This window comes from Heteronotia binoei, chromosome 2 (genome assembly GCF_032191835.1).
Source record: "Heteronotia binoei isolate CCM8104 ecotype False Entrance Well chromosome 2, APGP_CSIRO_Hbin_v1, whole genome shotgun sequence".
Taxonomy (NCBI): domain Eukaryota; kingdom Metazoa; phylum Chordata; class Lepidosauria; order Squamata; family Gekkonidae; genus Heteronotia; species Heteronotia binoei.
The window spans coordinates 54,126,328-54,148,550 of NC_083224.1; the positions used below are offsets into that span (position 1 = coordinate 54,126,328).

General features: G+C 41.3%; 1 protein-coding gene across 1 annotated transcript; it reads right to left on the reverse strand.

Annotated features, from left to right (window-relative positions):
- Window positions 1-3,960: 3,960 nt before the first annotated feature.
- On the reverse strand, window positions 3,961-20,563 carry CHMP4B (charged multivesicular body protein 4B). Its single transcript, XM_060230986.1, has 5 exons — window positions 20,042-20,563; window positions 10,479-10,656; window positions 8,271-8,385; window positions 7,322-7,448; window positions 3,961-4,774 (listed from the first exon to the last, which is right to left on the reverse strand). Exons 1-5 carry the CDS (start codon window positions 20,235-20,237, stop codon window positions 4,707-4,709), a joined length of 684 nt encoding a protein of 227 aa, XP_060086969.1. The 5' UTR covers window positions 20,238-20,563; the 3' UTR covers window positions 3,961-4,706.
- Between the last annotated feature and the right edge of the window lie 1,660 nt (window positions 20,564-22,223).

Genomic DNA, 22,223 nt, shown 5'->3' on the forward strand with positions numbered 1-22,223 from the left:
GTGCAGTGTCACATAGATAAGTCCCATCTTGCTACTAGAATCACATATAAACTGGGCCTTGGATACAACAATCATACCAAATCAAATGGTTATGTAGACTACTCAGTATCTTCAAAGGAAAATGAATACTTTGACAAGTTCAGATCCTGCAAAATACATTTTTCATCCGCATTCTTCAACTTTATTCCAGCTCTTATACATAAACACAACTGGTGCAAATCTGAGATTTAAAGATACTGAAGCATGTCATATGCCAGTAAGGCCTTTTGGTACCGAGCCTAATAGTATTACATAGGGCTGTATTCCACCACTATTGCATTAGCAAACAGATCTTCTCTGCATTCCCTTCTCCCATAACTGCCTTTTGACCCTCCAAAAACCTAGTACTAGATGTCAAAATTCCGTAGGCAAAAAAACAATGGAGCTCAGAGTGTTGGGGGGGGGGCAAAATTGCTCTCTCTTCCAAAATCTGGTGATTTAGCCAGATTCTACCTTCTATCTGTGGCCTCTGACCCAAAAACTTTTTATTTACCTCCAGGTCCTTCAGCCTCTGGCATCATATTCCCAGAGATCAGGTATGCTCCTGCCATTACTACTACAAATGCGCCATTTCTGTTTAAAACCATAAACAAAATGGATCATTGAGGTCTCTCAAAGATTAACAGATTTATTCAACTGGTATTCGCAACCTTGTTTTTCAGAAAACCTCAAGCTATTAAAAAAAAGTCTCTTACTATTACTTATTTTTGTAAGTAAACTGTAATTACTTTCATAATGTTTGTAACTGAAAGATTTCCAGTTGAATGGAATATAGTTACTAAATAGGAAAAAAGTGGGTGGGTGAAGAACTGTAAAAGATACACACAGATGCTACTGTGGGACTCGCTCCATGTGAGCAGAAATCAAGGGGCTTATCCAATTCATTACATTGATTAGCACTATCACTGCTCTCTCTGGTTGAGAACCGTATTCAGATACTGGCCAATCTAGTACATTATCTGCATTCAGGGGCCTTAGTGAGCTGATCAGTCTTAATGACAGGGGTGGGGATTAGTGTCAAATCAGCAAAGCAAACAGGGAGCTGCAACTTGAAACGGGATAAAGTGGCATTGTAGTCAGGATACCTTCAAGGCAGACATTTCAACAGGAAACACCACCACAAACAAAACCATAATAGAGGAAACACAACAACTAATCATTTCTGCTTTTCTGAAACCAGTGAGGGGGGGGGTATAAGACTTTATATACCGTATTTTTCGCACCATAAGGCGCTCCTTCCTCCTGGGGGGCGATCCGCTGCCTCCGATCCCGGCGCTTCCCCCGCGCCTGCCTGCCTGGCTCCAGCTTCTTCCAGCAAGCGCTGGGATCGCTCCACGTGGCCCCACCGCAAACCCAGCGCTTCGCGAGCGCCGGCTGTGGAGAGGGCAAAGTGCTTCCTCCTTGCCTGCCTGCCTCCAGCTCTGATGCTTACAGCAAGCGCCAGGATTGCTCCCTCCGCCCTCCGATCCCAGCGCTTGCTTTATGAATCAGAGCTGGAGCCAGGCATGCAAGGAGGAAGCACCCGCCCGCTCCGCAAACCCAGCACTTCGCGAGCGCCGGCTGTGGAGTGGGCAGCGTACCTTTGCTCCATAAGACGCACACACTTTCCCCCACACACTTTTTTGGGGGGGGGAAGTGCGTCTTATGGTCCAAAAAATACGGTAGCTAACTCCCCAGGAAATAATCTGCACTGGATTTTGCATGAGGAAAGGAAAGGTCCCCTGTGCAAGCACCAATCATTTCCAACTCTGGGGGTGACGTTGCTTTCACCCTGTTTTCACGGCCGACTTTTTACAGGGTGGTTTGCCATTGCCTTCCCCAGTCTTTTACACTTTCCCCCCAGCAAACTGGGTACTCATTTTACCAACCTCGGAAAGATGGAAGGCTGAGTCAACCTTGGGACAGCTACCTGAATCCAGCTTCCACCGGAATTGAACTCCGGTCGTGAGCAAAGAGTTCAGACCACTCTGCGCCACAGGGCCGCTTATTTTTTGCATGACAATGGGCTAATCCAACATATACATCAAAATTAATGGTAAAAGTCAAAAGTTTCAATGCACAGCAGCCAAAAGTCTCAATGCACAGCAGCCAAGAAGGTCTGAGCGCCTGCTCCGGCTGCAATGCCACTGAGGATGTTCTCCGCAGCTGAGAACGAAACGTCTGGAAGGAAAACTTTCTCCAGTAGAACACGGCACTTGATCCCGAAAGATTCTACAAACCCTAATGATGTTACCAGCCGTGAAAACCTGAAATCTTTGAGTCAAAAGTTTGATAGTTTGGCACTGGAACACATTGCATAGGAGAAAATAAGGGAGTAAACACTGAAAAACAAAAGAAACCAATATACCTGGCATAACTGACAGCTATACACACAGACATGGGTATCAAGCAGGAGAACACACACTCCTCTACCATTCATGGCACTAATGGCTACCTACCACCCGACCTACATACCTATCTTACCTTATCTTTCAATAACTGCTGGCATACTTATTTCACGGTCAGTCATAAGACTACCTCTGCTCAGAAAAGAACTCTGGGATCACAGGTCTGTGGTAAACTATCATTTGGTATATACTACTTCTGCAGCATACATGTTACAAAGTCAGTGCTTATTTCCCCTTGAGTGAAATGCCAGAAATGTTGCACCTACGTGTATCATATAAGCATGTAATCAATTTGTCTACCTGTATTGATTTTTATTTTACAGATGGGGCCTTGACTATTTTTGGAACTCAACCTCATTCAATTCAGAATCTCTCACAGGTAGAGAAGCACTGCCATGCCGGGTTTTTGGACATAACAAGAAAGGGATATTCACAAAGGGGTCAACATAATTTAAGAAAATGGAATCAGAATCCTGACAGCAATAACGGAAAACTGAATACTAGAAAACAAGGCAATTTTGCAAAGTTAGAACTAGTACCAACATCTTGAAAAGAGTTGCCCCTCATGGTTTAGGGTTTTTTTTAAAAAACAACAACAACAAAACTTCCTGACATTGCTCAGTTCTGCTTTTTTACATACAAGAGATCAATCCATGGTATTTCTAGAAATTTTATCCTTCTGTTACATCTCAGGTCACTGGGGGAGGAAAGTCTTCAGCGGACTGCTCTGCAATGCCAGCTTCACTGTTCCTGTAATATGATCGCCTTGGTCAATGCTTGCATTATGCCTTTATGAAAGGAATGCCAAAGTTGCTGTATTTGTGTTATGAGTATTTTGTGTCTTTCATGCAGACACTTAAAGCACAAGTTTGTAACCAAAGTTAGACGTTACATATGCTGCATGTATGCAGAATGGAGAGTGAAGTCTTCTGCCATTAATAACGAAGGCAATGGTCTTGGTTTTGGCGCTGACACTTGTTTACTGAACTAATTTTCCCACATGATCCACAGTAATTCAGCTGCAAATCAGATGAGAAGTCATACCATTTGCTTGGATTCTGTGACAAGGCTCTGCTGACAGAAGGGATCACCATTAGCAGAATAGGGCTTCCCCACCTCCCTCTCCTTATGCCCAAAATACCCTCTCAATGCTGTTCCTGGGGGACAGGGAGCCTCCAGGAGCTGCATGAGAGGAGAGCTGGAGGCCAGCTGCAAGAAGGCAGGACAGGGGGAAATCTCTCCTACTTCTATTAGCAAAAATTTGCTGCTAGATCCAACCTATTAGATGCAACCTTTCACTTATAAGCAAATCACAGGAATGCTCCATTCTGTTCATTGGCTGGGGAGCAATAGTCGATTAATGCATCACAAAAGTTCAAGCATAAAAAAGAAACATGAAGCGATCTTGGGATATTTACTGTTTTACATGTAAAAAGGATCCAGTAGAACCAGAAAGAATAGAAAGTGAGGGAAAATCCAAGAAGCTTCCTGAAGGACCCTTTTATATAGTCACAGTGAAGACAGCAGCCAGATATGAAAATCAATCCAGGTATTTAATACAGTGCAAACCACAGATCCTTATTTAAAATAAATGTTTGTGTCTGAATGGTATATTGATCATCACAAATAGAAGTCAACACACAAATGCTATACAGAAAAATGTACAGTTGGAATTTGAGTATAAATTATCAGCTTGCATGATAACACTGGCTTGTTACTCCAAATCCATTTCATTAATTAAAATGGGAACAGTGACCAAGATAATGTGAGTGAGGTGTCAACGCAGTCAACGGATATAAATACAGACTTTAAAGAATTAAAAGCCTAATGCATTTTGTACAGTTCTAAGCATAATAAGTCAATAATGGCTTATGACTTCTCCTTTTGAAATGCTTTACAAGAACTCTAAAAACTTTTCAATCAACTTAAGTTATAGTCTTCACATCTCAAAATCAATCAGATTCAACACGGCCAGAATTCTGAAAGATGAAGATCCAGCAGCGGCATCAGCAGCGTCCGGAAGCTGAAGGTTCAAATTTTGCCAATAAAGTTTTATTTTGTATCTTAAAGAAATTCAACATCATAAACTGCAGGCAACTTTCCTTGGGAACTTTGCTTCCCTCACTCAGACCATGCTATGCAGAATGCAACTCCCACTGCTTTGGGCTTAGATTAAAGAAATAAAGACATTACGCTTCGAGTCATCTCCCACCCATACTTGCACCTGCAGCAGCAGGTGACCAGAGTCTCTAATGTTTCTCCAGCTGACAGCAGGTAAAGCTAAATATTTTCAGCCCAGGCTTCTAGTTCTTTCATGTCATCATCATCCTCCTCTTCTTTTTTCTTAGCTGGATACGTAGTTTTTAAAAAGAGAGGAAAAGCATACAATTAGGTTACCAGGCTTTGACAATTTAGCCATATACAACACACATCATTAGATGCCTCAAAAGTTAGAGAATTCATGACAGCCTGCTGTATTAGGGAGATGCTATTACACAAATTTATGTCAAAACAGATGCCACTGATTAAGATAGTCATACGGGGTGGTATACACTGGGAAAAGAGTATTCGTCAAATATTAGGTATCACAAACTCTGGCACTGCTAGCCACCTTAAAACCAGCCACCATGTTCAAGCTGACAGCTTATTTAAATGGAACCTTTACTGGTGGAGGACACGGAATTTGAAAGCTCTTTGATGTGTGTAACCACATTCAGGGGCAACATCTGTATGCTGCCACCACAAGGAGCATGTGATATATATATGGTGAAGGGCTTTCAACAATTTCCATATAGGAGCTGTTAGGTGTTTAAACTCCAAATACTATCACTTCCAATCCACCAGCTGTGGAATGAAAAACTATGCTGAAGTTCCCTGGGTTATAGGCTGCAAGGAGTGAGCGATCTAAGAAAGTAGGAATGTGGATATTTAAAAAAGATTTCTAACATTTCATTTGTATCTTTTATTTTGTGTTATTTTCTGACAATGTTCATCGTGGATCCAGCTGGAATTAAATTCTCAGGTACTGTACCCTTCATCCTAGGGCCTCAAGGGATAATACCTGCCAAATTTCAGACAGTTTTATACACAATTAGAATTGTCACTTGCAGGATAGGCAGCAACAGACCCTTGGCACCTGCAAAAGGCAGGAAGTGTATCTCAGTGGGCACAATGAATCATTGGCACCCTAAGAAAGGAGCCACTTCTGCTTAGGTACAACTCTCCATCTCTTGCTCATTGTTCAGACAACTTGAATATTAATGTTCAGTGGAAATAATCATAATGATTATTGTAGTCAGTGACATAGTACAAATGTTTATTCTGTTGTATGAATAATGCACAAGGATTCTTACAAGCACAGCAAATAATCTCAGTATTACTACACAAGACAGCAATACTAACCGAGGCTTACTGCTACAACTGATACTAAAGCAAAAGGAATGTGGAGGAACCCTCACACACTAATTAAATACAAACACTCACATACACTAAAAAATACAGGAAATTAACCACATACTCTCTCATACAAGTCAGTCGCACTGCATCTATGCAATCTGTAAAGTGCCAAAATGTATAAGCATGGTCTCTACAAGGAATGCACTAGTACATGGAAAATAACTGTAAGAAGCTGCTGCTTACACAGCATCAAGAAAGGCTCCCCAAGCCGCAATGAATAATGGAAAAATGCAGAAAAAGACCTATAAAGAACAATCTCTTCTGTTGCAAGAGCTGTTTTACTTCGTTGACTGGGAAAATTCTGTCATTATCTACTGATTTGCTTCTCACCCTCCTTCTGAGTCTGAACTCTAAGTTTCTCGATTCAGACAGCCAGGAATCAAATTAACTAATATTAATAGCAAAAAAAATATTCATTATAACAATTTAATGAGACTTTTCCATTTCCTTTGCTCATCAATAAATGAATGTACATCCCCATCAGTAAGATAATCTTCCAGTTTCAGAAACTGGAGATTATGTATTTATACCCCCATTTGTCAGCCACGGGCCTCTGAGGCAGATTGCAGGTAAAATGCCTGACATAATTCAGTAAAACCATAAACTACTAGAACTCAAATAAAACATGCAACCTGTGACTAAATAACAAATAGCTAGCTCACAGGTGCAGAAGAAAACTAACCAAAAGCCTAGTTAAGTAGAAAAGTCTCAGCATGGTGCCAAAAACTGGAAAGATCAATGCTGGGCAGGCAGCTATATAGAGGAAGGTTCCACAGACTGGGTGCCACAACAGAAAAGATCCTCCCTTAGTGGTCATCCACTTCACCTGCACCTCCAGCAATAGAGGAATGTGAAGTAAGCCTCTGCAAATTGTTTCAGTTCTCAGGTAAATTCAAATCTTTAAGTGTCTCCTCATCCATATATTTGTATTTGTATCCTGCCCTTCCTATGAAGATGTCATAACTTCGTTCCCAAACAACCATGTGACGTAGCTTAGGCAGAGAGAGACTGACTGGTCCAACATCACATAGAAAGCATCACAACTGAGTGGGAATATGAACTCAAGTCACCCAGGTCTCAGTCCAATGCTATAATGACCATACTGGGTCTCTGCTCTCAAGTTGTTTATGAGCTCTGCTACATTTGTAAGTATCTCCCATATCTTTGTACTTTCCTGAGCCTTAACATACCATAGCTCAGTTATAAAAGAGAAAAAAACACATTGCTTACGTAAAGTTGGAAACAGAAAAGAGGCAAGAAATCCCTTACAGTAAATAATATCTAAACAAAGCTCATGATTAATGAAACTATTTTTGCTTAAATAATGCATAGCGATTGAGAGACTTAAAATGCCAAGGATGCACATAATACTCTTGCTTTACAAATAGACTGGTCATAAGAAATTCCTGTCCCCGATTTCAGTATTTTCAGGCACTTACCTGGCTTGGAAGGTATAGATATTGAGGGTACACTGGGTAGTCGAACCGTCTCTGGACCACTGATCTCCAGCAAGTTTTTGTCCAATTCTTCCTGTTCTAGCTCCTCTAGTTCAGCCATTAGTTCATCCTATTAATGCAGGGGAAAGAGACAGTGATTAAACTTGCCTGCAACAACACAAAACCAATTACGCATGCTGTTGTTACATCCAAGAAACCTTCAAGACTCAAACATAATAATGGAGTTCTAGTCTCAAAACTTTATTTACATATCCCAGTTCTTACAGGATTCACATCCCTAAGGTTTCCTATCCCATTCTAATCTCATAGTTTCCCTACAAAGATAAGTAATGCTAAGAAAAAACAGTAGCCAGACCAAGATCACGCAGTGAGCCTTAGTGGCAGAGAGAATGGAACTCAACACGATTCAGACTCACAATTTTTCCACTTAATCTTGCACACTTCCCATCCTTACTGCAGCTTCTGTTCCATGCGCCTTTTTTCCATGTAAGGCTGCAGTCCCCAATGTAGCCCTTTCAGTGATTAAAAGTTATTCCATCTTCCCTTTTTCACTAGCAGGAAAACTCATAGGATCTAATCCTTAGTCATAAGACCACAATAGTTGTTATTCTTCTGTTATTGCTTACAGATGGCCACAGCTGAATACAAGATTTCCCAGACCTTGAGTTGGAAAACTCATTGTGTACATAGCACTTATGCTTCCAAATCATTATGTGTCTGACAGTTTTGCATATACTCTGTGCTCTTAGGTAGTGGAAACTGCCATCAAGTCACAGCCAACTTACTGTGACCTTAAAGTGCTTTTAAGGCAAGAGATGAACAGAGATTGTTTGCTACTGCCCAGTGGTGTCCCATCCAAGTACTGTTTAGCTTCTGAGAGCAGATGGGACTGGGCAAGCCTGGGCCATCCAGGTCAGCTCTATGTTCCTACCTCATCAAATTCTTCACCAATTCCTACAGGTTTGGAAATGGCTGTTGAAATTTCATCTGCTAGCTCCTGCTGTTCTGCAATGTCTTGCATGAGTTCATCTACTTTGTCAATATCCCTGTAAAAGAGAATTGTTTGAGACATCTAAGCTTCTTACTGGGTTCAAAGGAGTTTTGGAACAACATAAATCAATATACCTTTTAGTACTTTCCATATCAAATAATCTTCATAACATTATAAAGAATTTTTATTTTTCAGTTTAGAAAAGAGACAACTACAGGGGGGGCGGAATAGGGATTTACAAAATTATGAATGGGGTAGCAAGAGAAAAACATTATCTTTCTCCCAAAATACTAGAACTTGAGGGCATCCCATGAAGTTGATGGGCAGCAGAATCCCAACAGATTGAATGAAATACTTATTTACACAACATGTTATTAAAATGTGGAATTCACTGCAAGAGGAAACAGCAAGGACCACATGCACAGATAGCTTTAAAGGGGGTTAGACAGATTCATGGTCAGATCTATCAGTGGCTGCCATGGTAACTAAAGAGAACCTCCATGTTCAGAGGCAGAAAACCTCAGAATACCAGTACTATGAGGCAACATCAGAGGAAGGCCTCAGCCTCTATGCCCTGTTGCTTGCCTCCAAGAGTAATTGGTTGGTCACTGAATGAGATGGGATGCTGGACTAGATGAACTACTGCCCTGATCTAGCAAGGCTCTTAATATATTATGAACCCACCTCTGCATTCAGAAAAACTGGCCTGCTCTAACATCACTGTGTAAAACAAAATTCATAATGGCAGAGAAATGCCTGGGGAATTATACTTCTTTTTTATTTAAAGAATTTCTCCAGAACAAGGAGAAAGGAATAGGAATGGCTAATTGTGCAAAGCTTCAGCTACAATGTGCATGTACTCAAGTAGAAGACTACACATATATAGGTGTGTACAACATTTGAACTTTGCATTCAAGTTATAAAAGAATGACAACATTCAAGTATGGAACCTCAATTGCTTAGAAATTGAAACTTGGCCTAAACCACTACATTGCTGGTTACTCTCATCAATTTATATCACTAGACAAACAAGGAAGTTCTCAAGCAAAGAACTCTGCCAGATACTGCCATTCCAGGGGAAATCCAATTTACAATAACAAAGTCTTCTAGAAATAACACCTTGCTTGCCATCTCTAAAATGCTCTCACATTTAACCCAGAGATTTAAACCCAACATTTTTTTACAAGAAGATATCCAGATGCTCTAGCCTTCTCTTAAAAGTAACAGCCTTTCCCAGTAGAGAAAAAGAAAATTTTAAATAGGGATGTTGCAAATTGCATTGTGAACATGTTTGGCGGTCCAACATACCTTGCCCAGCTGTCCCAAATACAAATGAGCTGATCACTTAACCAGTTTCGCTTCTGATGAAGAACTCACCCCAAACTGAACACTTGGGTTGCAAAGAACAGAGGCAGATGGCTCCTGTTCTCCTGTAGCCCAAGCTGTCAGTTTGCAGGAAGAGGGATATGGTCCTATGCCCAGCGCAAACTCTCATTTGGGTGGCTAAAGTGGATTACTTCTCTCCCCCATTCCCAAGTTTTCAGCTTGGGCTGCAAGAGGGATAAGAGTGGATCAGCCTAAAATGGAAAGGAAAAAAACCCCTTCTTTTCTGCCCACCCAAATCCTATAGCTTCTGCTGCAATATGGAAGGTGTGGGGAGAAGGGGAATCTGCTGGTTCTAGCTGCGTCTCAGGCTGGGTGATCAGAAGAACCCAGCTTCCAGATGATCACTGCAATCAGCTGAGAACGGGCTCCAAATTGCACTTTTCTGGGTACTCAGCAAAATTTCCTCAGAAGGAGATCAGAAACTGACTCCCAGCTAATCCATCAAGCAGCCTGCAAATATATGGGAACTGAATGCGAACAGCCAAACATCCTGTCAATTAATTGGTTGCCTTATCACCACTGATGAATACAACTTGAATTGAATAAGCAGGTGTTTAAGCATTCCTATTGATAACTACAGAAAACACCACAATACTATTAACCATAGAGAGTGCCACACAAGACTTTAACATATGTTCTACATTTCAAAGAACACTTTAAGTTTAGTATACTGTGATCCTGTTTTGTAAGATCCTCTTGTCACAGCTTACTTTCAATCAAAAGTTGGCCCACTCAAAAAGTCACTGAGAAAGAATGCCTTACATGTTATCATGTGCAGCTTTCATTGCTTTAGCAGCATAGCCCATATTCTTGAGGACTTCAGTGTTGGTATTGGCATTTTCAAGGGCTTCCCTCTGGAATTCAATCGTGGACAACGTGCCATCTATTTGTCCAAGCTGCTTCTCATATCTCTTTTTTCGCTTTAGGGCTTGAAGAGCAGCTGGACAAAAACACAAAAAGACAATTGATGTGCAATGTACAGTCAGAAGTTCCACTGCTAGAACACTCTTCAGAATGCAAAACCACTTTGAATTCATGTCTCCTGTTATAACTCCTGCTCTTCTTGCTTCCAGTTTAATTAACCTTTGTTATCAAGAGATGTGCTTTCAGAAGCAAATTGTAACCAAGTTTTCTGCTTCCAACCTGCATCAAACTACAGGATGTAAAGCCAAGGAACTAGTACTGGCAGCCTAGATGGCTTCAAGCATCCATGCAGCTAAGTGCTGAAGGGCTAATGGAGGAATGACTTTCTCCTTCATTTGTCTTCTTGAAGGTCTGCCAAACTAGCAGCTACAGCATAGGAGGGAGAGATACACAAGGTAGATGATTTTATACCACATTCACCTCCAACCCAGAAATCCATTTGATTTATTTCTCTACTTCAGAAACAATGCCATTAGAGACAATACATGGAGGAGAAAATTCATGTCAAGTTAGCATCATGAAAGGGGCCATGTACAGGCTGCAGGAATATGCTCTGTGGCCAGGGCTTTTTTTGTAGCAGGAGCTCCTTTGCATATTAGGCCCCACCCCCGATGTAGCCAATCCTCCAAGAGCTTACAGGGCTCTTCTTACAGGGCCTATAAGCTCTTGGAAGATTGGCTACATCATGGGTGTGTGGCCTAATATGCAAAGGAGTTCCTGTGGCATCCTTCCCCCTCCCCCAGTAGGAAGACAACATTAAGAAAAAGTGAAGCCAAGTGACGTCACTGTTTGGTGTCTATTAGTCTGAGCTGAAAGGAAACGGGATTTTCATAAACATTTTCATCAGCACTAGGAAGTATGCTTTCCAAAACAAATTATAGCCAAGTTCTCTCTTACAAGTTTTCTCTTGCTCTTTTCACTTCCCCTTCATTTGACGAATCATAACCTCATTTTTATTTAAATTTCTACCTCGACTTTCTATTCAATGTGAACCCAAAGCAGTGTACATTGTTTCCTTCTCCTCCATTTGATCTACTCAGCCTAATCTACCTCACAGAACTGTTGACTGTATGACTGACCCAAGGTCAAACAGCAAACTTCCATGGCAGAGTGGGCATTTGAAACTGGGTCTCTCTTACCCTATTTTGGCACTGTAACCACTATACCATATTCTACCATTTGTCAATTCCTATATTTTAGTTGGGTTTTATATCTGCAGATTTAATGGTATCTTAGTGTGAGAACGTCTAAACACTCCACGTGTCTGTATTTATTGTCCTAATATTAATACAGCTGTTTATAAAATAATTGTTTGGCTTGAATGCTGTGTAGAAATAATAAAAACTGCTGCATAAATTCTTCATATTTTGTCAAAACTTAGACACACAATTCAAATCAAATTAAGGTTTAAGAGATTCTGTATAGACTACCTATTTCACAATGTAATATGTTACCATACAGCAGACTCGAAGAAACAAGAACACTAGAGACTGAGATATCTTAAAACAAATTAAAATATTAGGTTGCCCTAGACTGGGAGAGTGGAGCAATCAGGGCACTTTGAATTGACTTAGCAATTGGTATTCATACAGAATTGAAGCCAATTACAAAACTGAAATATTCATTCTCTTCTATTACCATTAAGCAATATGCTATCTGATGTTAGCATTAAAAGCAAATTGTACTATAATGAAAAATGTCACTAGAAATTGTTATAAACACAGGACGGTACTTCATTATTAGCTGCAAACTCCTAATTATATGAACAACCCCTAACCAGAAATTATAGCACTGATACAGCTCTAGCCATTTGTGACTTGTGAAATATTCAACACACACAGACCCAATGTTTAGAAAACATCTTCATCTGCCAGCTTTCTGAAGCTGGTGGAATTTGAGCTCCTTTCCAATGTAAAACATTCAAACTGTGACCTGAATGCAAACTGAAGTTAATCTGCTTCTTTCTGAACTTAAAGACCAAGTTCTGCTGTGGTACAGCCAGCTTTAGTGGCTGTTTTTCGCAGCACTACAGTCAGCAGGGAAAAAACCCTCAATGAAGTACCAACCTGTGTTTATAAATCCTCAGTAATAATCAGAAGAACTCTTTTAAGAAAAAAGAAGGCCAAGTGACAAAGCAGTTTGGTACTTTATCATCATTCCAGATTATTAAAGCGATTCATATGCACCATGAAGTCTGTACAGTAAGAGTCACAGTACATCCACTGCACAGTTTCTGCCAGTTTCTGTTGTTCCTGGGAATATCTTCCCAGAAACAACAACTTTTCAAAAATTCTATAGTAGTTGTTCTTAACACAAACAAAACAATAGAAAGATCTGCCTTGTTCTCTCTAGACCCCAGCTAATAAGGATTGCTTAATCACATGGAACTTTCACAAGTTTTCCCTGCAACACAAACCAAAATATGCTGCTGCAGCCTGACATCAATATGCACATTCAGCTCAGCAAAGCACATCTGCCAACCAACTCATTGTCAGGATGCAGTAGGAGTCAGCCTGACCATTGCGCTGGACCATTACTAATATTCCTGTTCTTTTGTTCAACTTAGTCAACAGCAGATAATAAATAAAACAATGTAGTGGAGCTAGGTGAAGAATTGGAAACAATGTCAACAAATTTTGCAAAAAGGCAACAAAATGCTCTAAAGGTTAACATACCATATTAAAACAAAGCTGGAATCCAGCAGCACTTTTAAGACCAACAAAGTTTTATTCAGTGTGAGCTTTTGTATGCCAAGCACATTTTCTCAGACATAATGAAATGGACACAGAATCTTACACATAGAGGGTGTAGTAAATTAGCATACGGAATAATGAGGATTTTTTAACAGATTAAAAGAATAATAAGCTTAGTTATATGGATATCACCTGATAGGCCTATTGGGGGGGACAACACTACAAGGATATAAATACGTCAGGATTGGAAACTGATGTGTCCTTGATGGCTATGTCATTAGATGTCTTAATTAAAAAGAGTAATAAATTGAGAGTCTGTTGTCATGCTCCATTGGTCTCTTTTCAAGCACAGGTTAAACTAGCAACATCCTTATCTTAGAGCTGTTCTGCCACTCTATTCTGCTATATCGCATAGTATATCTGTTGATATACCAGCTGAACCCTAACAGGTGATAGCCATATAACTAAGCTTATTATTCTTTTTATCTGTTAAAGACATCTTCATTATTCTGTATGCTAATTTACTACCCACCCTCTATATGTAAGATACATAAGATTCTGTTTCCATTTCATTATGCCTGAGAAAGTGTGCTTGGCACTTGAAAGTTCACACTTTGAATAAAACTTTGTTGGACTTAGAGGTGCCCCTGGACTCCAATTCCGTTCTGTTCCTTCAGACAATACAGCTGTCCACCTGGATATAGCATAATAAAGTGAGGGTTACAAAGACAAAACACACTGCATTGTAGTAAAAAGCAGGGCACAATACGTACAGTAGACACTTCCACATACTACAATACTATCACTTATAAAAGCAACCTCCTGAGCTGATTAGTGGCCCAGGAGCCCTTTGACATGCAACCTGTGGCTCTTCTGAGCACTGTTCCCCAATGTGGCTCCATGTTTCAGGAAAGTAAGCAAGACCCTTGCCTGGTGAGGCTTGTGGTTGGCAAGTGTCTCCTACCTTGCAACAGTCACCACCAGAGGGACAGGTAAGCTGTAAGCCTCTGTGAGGTGCAGGCCTCAGGATGGAAGCAAATATGACTCTTTGGATTGATGACAATTGTCAATACTTATATCTATTGAGTGAACACCACTGCGTTATATTATAGTTCCAATCCTGTTTTGTACACTAAGGTACAATTTGGGGGGGGGGGGTTGGGGGGGGGATTGTGCTCAGGCAGGGTATTCCACAATGTGGAAGCCACCACAAAGAATACACATGAATTGCCTCCACACGTGGGCTCTGTCAACGACAGTCCTCCAACTGCATGCACTGAAATCCAATCTCACAGAGCATGGGCATAGCAGTACTACATGTGACACTGACAAATGAGGCAAGGGATGGGGTATGGAGTTTAAAATGTTACATCTCACAGATATAGTGCCATCTCAGTGAAGTGCTTTTGGGAAGCTTCAAACCACAATGAGAAAACAGACTCCTGAGCTAGACTGATTCCAGAATGGCAATTCCTATCTTACAGAACTCAAGACTCACATTTTTTTTTAAAGAAATCTAGCTTTAACAATAGTGCAGTTAGAAACTATTAGAAGAGTATTACTGAAAGGCTCATTAGCAAGTCAATATGCCTTCTGGCAGTGATCTGAAAACTAGCAGGAAATATAGGCCCTTTGAAATTAACAAAATCATACTGTTACCTTCAACATCTTATTCAGGCTAAGTGAAGAAGAAGAGATTGGATTTATACACTGTCCTTCACTATCCAAATGAGTCTCTTGTCCCTTTCATTCCCCACAACAGACACCCTGTGAGGTAGGTGGAGCTGAGAGATCTGATAGAAACTGCTTTTGAGAGCAACAGCTCTGTGAGAATTTGTGACTGACTCAAGTTCACATCAGAGGGTGCATGTGAAGGAGTGGGGAATCAAAAGAGTCCATACACTTAACCACTATACCACACTGGCTCTCTAATGTAATATTACTGAGTAGTACGAATGTAGTATTACTGAGCACCTTCGCACAGGACTTTCATAGAATGCACACAAAGGAGTGAAAGAATGGTTTAAGGAAGGCAGGGAGATGGTGGAAAAAACTGAAGGAATTCTTTGCTTCTGTTTTCGCTGTAGAAAATGTGGGATAGATACCCAGTACAGAGTCACTGTTTTGGGGGGAAGTATCTGAAGAACTGAGGCAAGCAGAAGTAATTAGAGATGATGTTCTGGAGTTAATGGACAAATTAAAAGCAAGTAAGTATTTGGAGCCAGAGAGAGAGGATTAAAGACATTCTTAAAGAAACCAAATATAGAACTGCTGATGACTGAGACTGGTGCTTATTTAATTTTCCCATAAAGTATCTGGAAATGGGAGTAAGCAGAATACCAGCCAAGTTTGCAGATGATATTAAATTATTCAGCATGGGGAATGCCAAAGTGAATGGTAAAGAGCTCCAAGAGGAATAAACTGGGTGAGGAGGACAACATGGCAAATGAATTTAATGCAAGGTAATGCACAATACAGCAAAATAAAAATCCTATATTTAAATACATGGCTTGAACTGATTCTCATTGAGAAGGGAAAATATTCTGGGGTTGCAGAAAAGAGACTAGCAAAAATGTCCACTCAGTGCGGCAGCTAGGGTTATTAGGAATCATACTGAAAATGAAATAGTACTGTTATAATCCCTTGTATAGATACATGGTGTGGTCTCATTTGGAATACTATGAACAGCTCTGGTCACATTCCTCAAAAAGTATTTCGAAGGTAAAAAAGTACAGAAATTGGCAATCAAGATAATGAAGGGTTTGGAGCATCTTTCATAAAAAAAAAAGGCAAAAGAGTCCGTTCAGAAAAAAAGCCACCTAAATAGGAAATGTTAACAGTTTATAAAATTATGCCTGTGGTGGAAAGACTACTTTTTCTTCCTCCCTCATAATAGTAGAAATCAGGGCACCTACTGAAGTTGAAGGGCAATAGATTCAAAACTGACAAAAAACACTGACAAAAGAAAGATCTTCACTCAACAAGTAATTAAATTATGGAATTCACTGCCAGTGATGGCCAATAAAATAGATGCCTTTAAAAGTACATTAAATATTAGCCATGATAACTAAAGGGAACATCTATGTTGAGAGGCAGTAAACCTCCAATGCCAGCACTAGGAAGCATCTTGGAATCTTTGACTGTACATTGGCTCTCTAAGGCAGCCGGCTAGCAACTGCGAAGCAAAAAACTGTATTAAGACGAACCAATAGAGCCAGTTTGGTGTAGTGGTGAAGTGTGCAGACTCTTATCTGGGAGAACCGGGTTTGATTCCCCACTCCTCCACTTACACCTGCTGGCATGGCCTTGGGTCAGCCATAGCTCTGGCAGGGTGTCTGTTGTGGGGGAGGAAGGTAAAGGAGATTGTGAGCCGCTCTGAGACTCTTCGGAGTGGAGGGCGGGATATAAATCCAATATCTTCTTCTTCTTCTTCTTCTAGTCTGATCCAGCAGGGTACCACTGATGTACCCTTTGAGAGACTTGACAAATTCCAAATCAAATCCAGTCAGTAGTAGTAGTGCACAAAGAATCATACAAGTAATCATTAAAGATAAGCTAAGTAAAATACCAGCAGCTCATTTGTTACAGATATTTTTACTATAACTAACCCCAACAACTGCTAGGAATTTCCAGCTGTCAGTAGAAATCCATAGCCATAATGTAATATATCTTGTAATTCTCCTAATTTAACCACAAATAGGGAATGATTACATGAAATCATTATGTAATTAAATAATAGTACTCTATATACACAGTGTTTGAGTACTTCACAATTATCTTGTTATGCTTTCATCACCATTGTAAGGTATGTCAGTAGTACCCCCAACTTGATATTGAAAATGCAAAGACTAATGGGGAGACTAATGCTGTGTGTTTGAGGGAGAGAGACAAATGTCAAGGGCAATGTGTAAACTCAGAAGCAGTTTCACATCAGGGATTATCCAGTTCACACTTTAGTTTCTTAGATTCTTCATCACAACATATATAAACGAATCATGTTGACAGAACAAACGCCAAATTGTTTCAAAAAAGAAAATCCAAGCTCGGAAAAAGTAAGCAATCAGGTGGGTTCTACAGGTGAACTAAGCAAACTTATGGCCCAGTACAAGCATCTTTATTTTTACATCTTCAAGGCATTCTTCTTGAAGCATGTTTGTAAAATTTGGCAAAGTTAATAGTGTCAGGTACAAAGCCCTGACAAGGATTTGTTTCAATCTGGTGGTTCAGTAACAGCTTATTGATTTTCCTAATATAATTGTCATTGCTGATGAATGGCTAATTGTCCCAAGCCTATTCATATATTCCCTATTCCATGGTTCCATGTATTTATGTATGCATTTATGTACAGGTATTCATGACTGTACTAACCCCTGTATTATGATGTTAATGTTTAAAAAGGTAAAGTTAGTCCTCTGTGCAAGCACCAGTCATTTTTGACTCTGGGGTGATGTTGCTTTCACAACATTTTCATGGCTGACTTTTTACGGGGTGGTTTGCCATTGCCTTCCCCAGTCATCTACACTTTCCCCCCAGCAAGCTGGGTACTCATTTTACCAACTTCGGAAGGATGGAAGGCTGAGTCAACCTGAAGCCGGTTATCTGAACCAGCTTCCACTGGGATCGAACTCAGGTTGTGAGCAGAGGGCTCTGACTGCAGTTTACTAACCTTTAAATACATTTGTATATATCCATTATATTCTTTTTATGAATTTATGTAGACTAGGAGTGGTAACATATAAGACCATAAATGAGGGCAACTTATTGCGGGAAGCAATGGCCTAATCTTGTGTCCTTGGGAATGGAAAATAGATACCAACTGAAAATGTCTGTGAAGCTAGAATGTGACCTTGAAGAACAGCAACAGTCTGGGAACTAATTCAAACATTTTGAGCAGGAGAGAGTTAGGCAGGAGAAATGATGAGCCATTAACCTGCAACCTATATTTGGACCATATCTTTCAGTATTTGTAAGTCTGGCAAGACAAGTAGTCTTGTGTGCACCTGCTACAAGTGTTTGCTATCTGATTCTTCACTAAAGCTTCTTTTGCATCTACTCAAGAAGCCGTGATAGTTTCTGGGAAAAACCATACAAACAGGAACATATAAAGTAAAAAACAGCAACACAAACAAAATCTCACATATAGGATTTTTTAATCTTCACCTTAATATCGCCATTAAAAAATCCAGTATGTTGTATGTTACAGATACCATGAAACTTTTATACTACCTCTAATACATACTGCACTAACTACCAGTGCCAAGACCGAAAGCTGCTAGTTAATTGGCAAAAACCTTAGCCAACATAAATGGTAATGCAGATTCATAAACATGATAAGAACAGTTTGTTGCTCAATGCCTCTACAGTACACATTAGCTCTTATGCGAAGAGAGAGCTAATCAGAGCTTACCTTCAATGAGTAAGTATAAACCCTAAGCTAGTCCAGACAGAACGAAGTAGCAGATCACTCTCTGTATAATGTATTTCTGAATCTAAGCCTCACATGGGTACTGTCCAACTCAAAAATGATGACACACAAAAAACATCCCTGGCTGAATCCAAAATATCATGGCAGAACTCTGCTTACAGAATGAAACTCTTGCCTCTCACTGCAGCCCACACCACCTCCTGAAATGCTGCTGGACAGAAGATACAGGACACAAAAAAGAAAGTTTCTTCATGCAATACATAAGTCAGTTGTGAGAACCCATGTCACAGAATACGGCAATGGCTGCTAACTGATTTTAAAAAGTGATAAGATGAATTCATTATGTTCAGTTCCATCAAAGGCAACGAAATACAGAGCAACAGTGTATCTCTGAATGCCAGCTGCTGGAGTGGGGGGTCAATAATGGGGATGCTTTGATTTACAGGCCTTCTAAGGATACCAGGTTAACCATCTAGGAAACAAACAAGATGGATCCACAAAGCATACGCAGGGCTAGTTTCATGTTATGATTCAAAAGTCTTAGCAGCTCTCACTGAACCCAAACCATTCTGCCTGGTAACTCATTTCAGTAATACAGATGGGGATGTACAGTATTTTCAGCATGCAGCATTAACATCCAGATCCAAGGGCAGCACTAGAGTACTTGCTAACATGCACCTTCATAGGTGTAAGACAACCAAGATGGTTCAAAGTGCTGCTGCAATCATGACAACCTGCTACAAAGAAACAGGCACTCAGCAGCATTATGAAACCATTGGTATTTTGCATCCTCCCAAATGTGCCTCTTGATACAAACCACATATAACAGAAATGTCATTTATTCTCAAGGCTGGTGCTGTAGTGGATTCCAGACACAGAACAAACACAATCCTTTCCCTGAAATGTGAGTATTTTGTGACTACCTTTAAAAAAATACTGTTTTCTAAATAAATAGTATTTTATAAGTTGTACGTTGCCTCGACTTCCTTTGAAGCGCGAAACCCACTGGTGTTGTGTATAAACAAACACGGCCTTCCTTCCCTTCCCCCGCTGAGCCGCGGATTTCCCAGCATGTTGACTCAGAAATAAGCCCCCGCTGTGTCCACGGGGAGCTTAAGTCCCAGGATGACAGCCATGGGGAAATAACCTCCTCCTCCTCCTCTGCCCGAAAGTTCACCCGCCGCCCTCCCTCTAGGAAGTGGCCAGGTCTCCTCTCGCCACAGCCCAGCTCCATCCGAGCAAGGCCCGGCTCTCCCTCCCTCCCTCCCGCGGCCCTGGCTCACCGCGCTTGTTCTTGGTGCCGTGCTTGCGGGCGGCCGAGAGCTCCTGCTCGATCTTCTTCTCCAGGAACTCCTGCTTCTTGCTCAACATCTCCTCCGTGTCGCGAAGTCGCTGGATGGCCTCCTGCGGAGAAGGCCCCTTCCCGGCGCCCTTACCGCCCGTGCCCGTCCCGAACAACTTGCCCAGCAGCCCCGACATGGCTGGGCCGCACCGGGAGGGAAGCGACAAGAAGAGAAGAAGGGGCCGAGGTGGGAAGGAACGAGGAAGGGGGAAGCCGCCCGAAGAGAACGAAGACGTCTGAGGCGAAACCGAGGACTGGAGAGGCAGCGCAGGGCCCGGCCGGACAGCGACCCCCTTGGGCTCAGTTCCCCTCGCCAAGGCCCGAGTCCCACCGGCGACCACTCCCTGACACACCGGCCCCCAACACGTCACTCTCAGCAGCGCCCAGACACTCGGACCGCCCACAAATCTCCCTACGTCACTCCGGGAACCACAGCAACCATTATTTACTCCGCCCACACTCCACTCCCGGCACCCCCCACGCCGCCATGGCTGCAAGGGTACGATGCATTTTGCAAGCGCTATCGGGAGTTGTAGTCTCTACAGCAGTTGTGTTCTGTGTGAGTGTTGCATACTGGGAAACACCTTGAGTGGGCTTCGCATGCGCGGATAACATCATCCGTTGTCCGGTGTGTCGTAATTGTTGGGAGGTGTAATTCTAGCCTTATTCGTAGACGCGACCTTCCCGCCTGGTTTTGATCCCTCCTTTTCCTTGATGACGCACTGTCATGACAGGTGAACCTTTTATACTCGAAAAGGAAGCGACTTCTTTTGCAAAACTACACTAATTACGAAATCAAGGGGGAAATGTGGTAAAATGTCGTCGCAAATTAATAGTGAGATGCCACAGACAGCATGTAGTGGGAAGTGTATTGAACGAAATATTCATGATCCTAAATAAACAAGAACAGCATTTAGAATGCATGCAGTCCTAATGTAGGAAGAAATCTCAGTTAACTTAATAGGAATTTTTTTTAAAAAAAATGCGCTTATCGTGTCATTATTTCATCTTTAGTTTCAGAGAGTTGTTCTGCAGTAGTAGAGCTAGGTTCGAGTCCAGTAGCACTTCATGCAGGAACAAGATTTTCAGGGACTTAAAGTTTTTGAGAATCAAAAGCTCCATGATATAAGTCTTGTATCTGATGGAGGGAGCTTGATTCTCAGAAACATGCCCCAAAAATCAGTTTGGTTTCTAGGGTCCAATTGGATTAAAATTATTATTTCACAGTTGGTTCAATTAAAATAAAAGGGGGCATTCATTATCCTTGTACTTTACAGTTGCCAGTCTCCGGGTGGAGATCTGGAATTACAGCTGATCAACTCTCCAGGAGAAAATAGCTGTTTTGGAGGGCGTTTTACTCTGCTGAGCTCCCATTCCTGTCCAGACCCTGCCTTCTCCAAGCTCTGTCCCCAAACTCTTCAGGACTTTCCCAATCCAGAGTTAGCAACCATATATGTGGTTCCAAATGCCTTCTTTATTTGCACTGAATAGTTAAGCTGTTTCTTCAAGAAAATATGCAGTCAACAGACGTTCAGAATAGGGATGTTTATGTTTAATTTGAATTATACCCCGCCCTCTCTGCCAAGGCGGGCTCAGGGCGGCTTACATCAGATCATAGAACAATGATCACAATCATAAAATCAGTAAAATCATTAAACAATATAAATGAAAAACAGTATACAGTTGGTGCTAGATTAGATGTTGCTCAAGACAACAGTTGTTCCAGGATTCTTCCAGTCAACTATAGGCTTGCCAGAAGAGAACGGTCTTACAGGCCTTGCGGAACTGAATGATGTCCCGCAAAGCTCTAATCTCTTCCAACAATTGGTTCCACCAGGAGGGAGCTGCCACTGAAAAGGCTCGATCCCTAGTGGTTGACAGTCTCGCCTTCTTCAGCCCGGTGATCACTAGGAGATGTTGGGATCCAGATCTCAGCACTCTCTGGGGAACATGTGGGGACAGACGGTCCCTCAAGTAAATGGGTCCTTGGCCATATAGGGCTTTAAAGGTAATAACCAGCACTTTGTAACAATTCCGGTACACTATTGGCAGCCAGTGCAGTTTCTGCAGCACTGGCTGTATGTGCTCCCACTTGGGCCGCCCAAGTAGCAGCCTATCAGCCG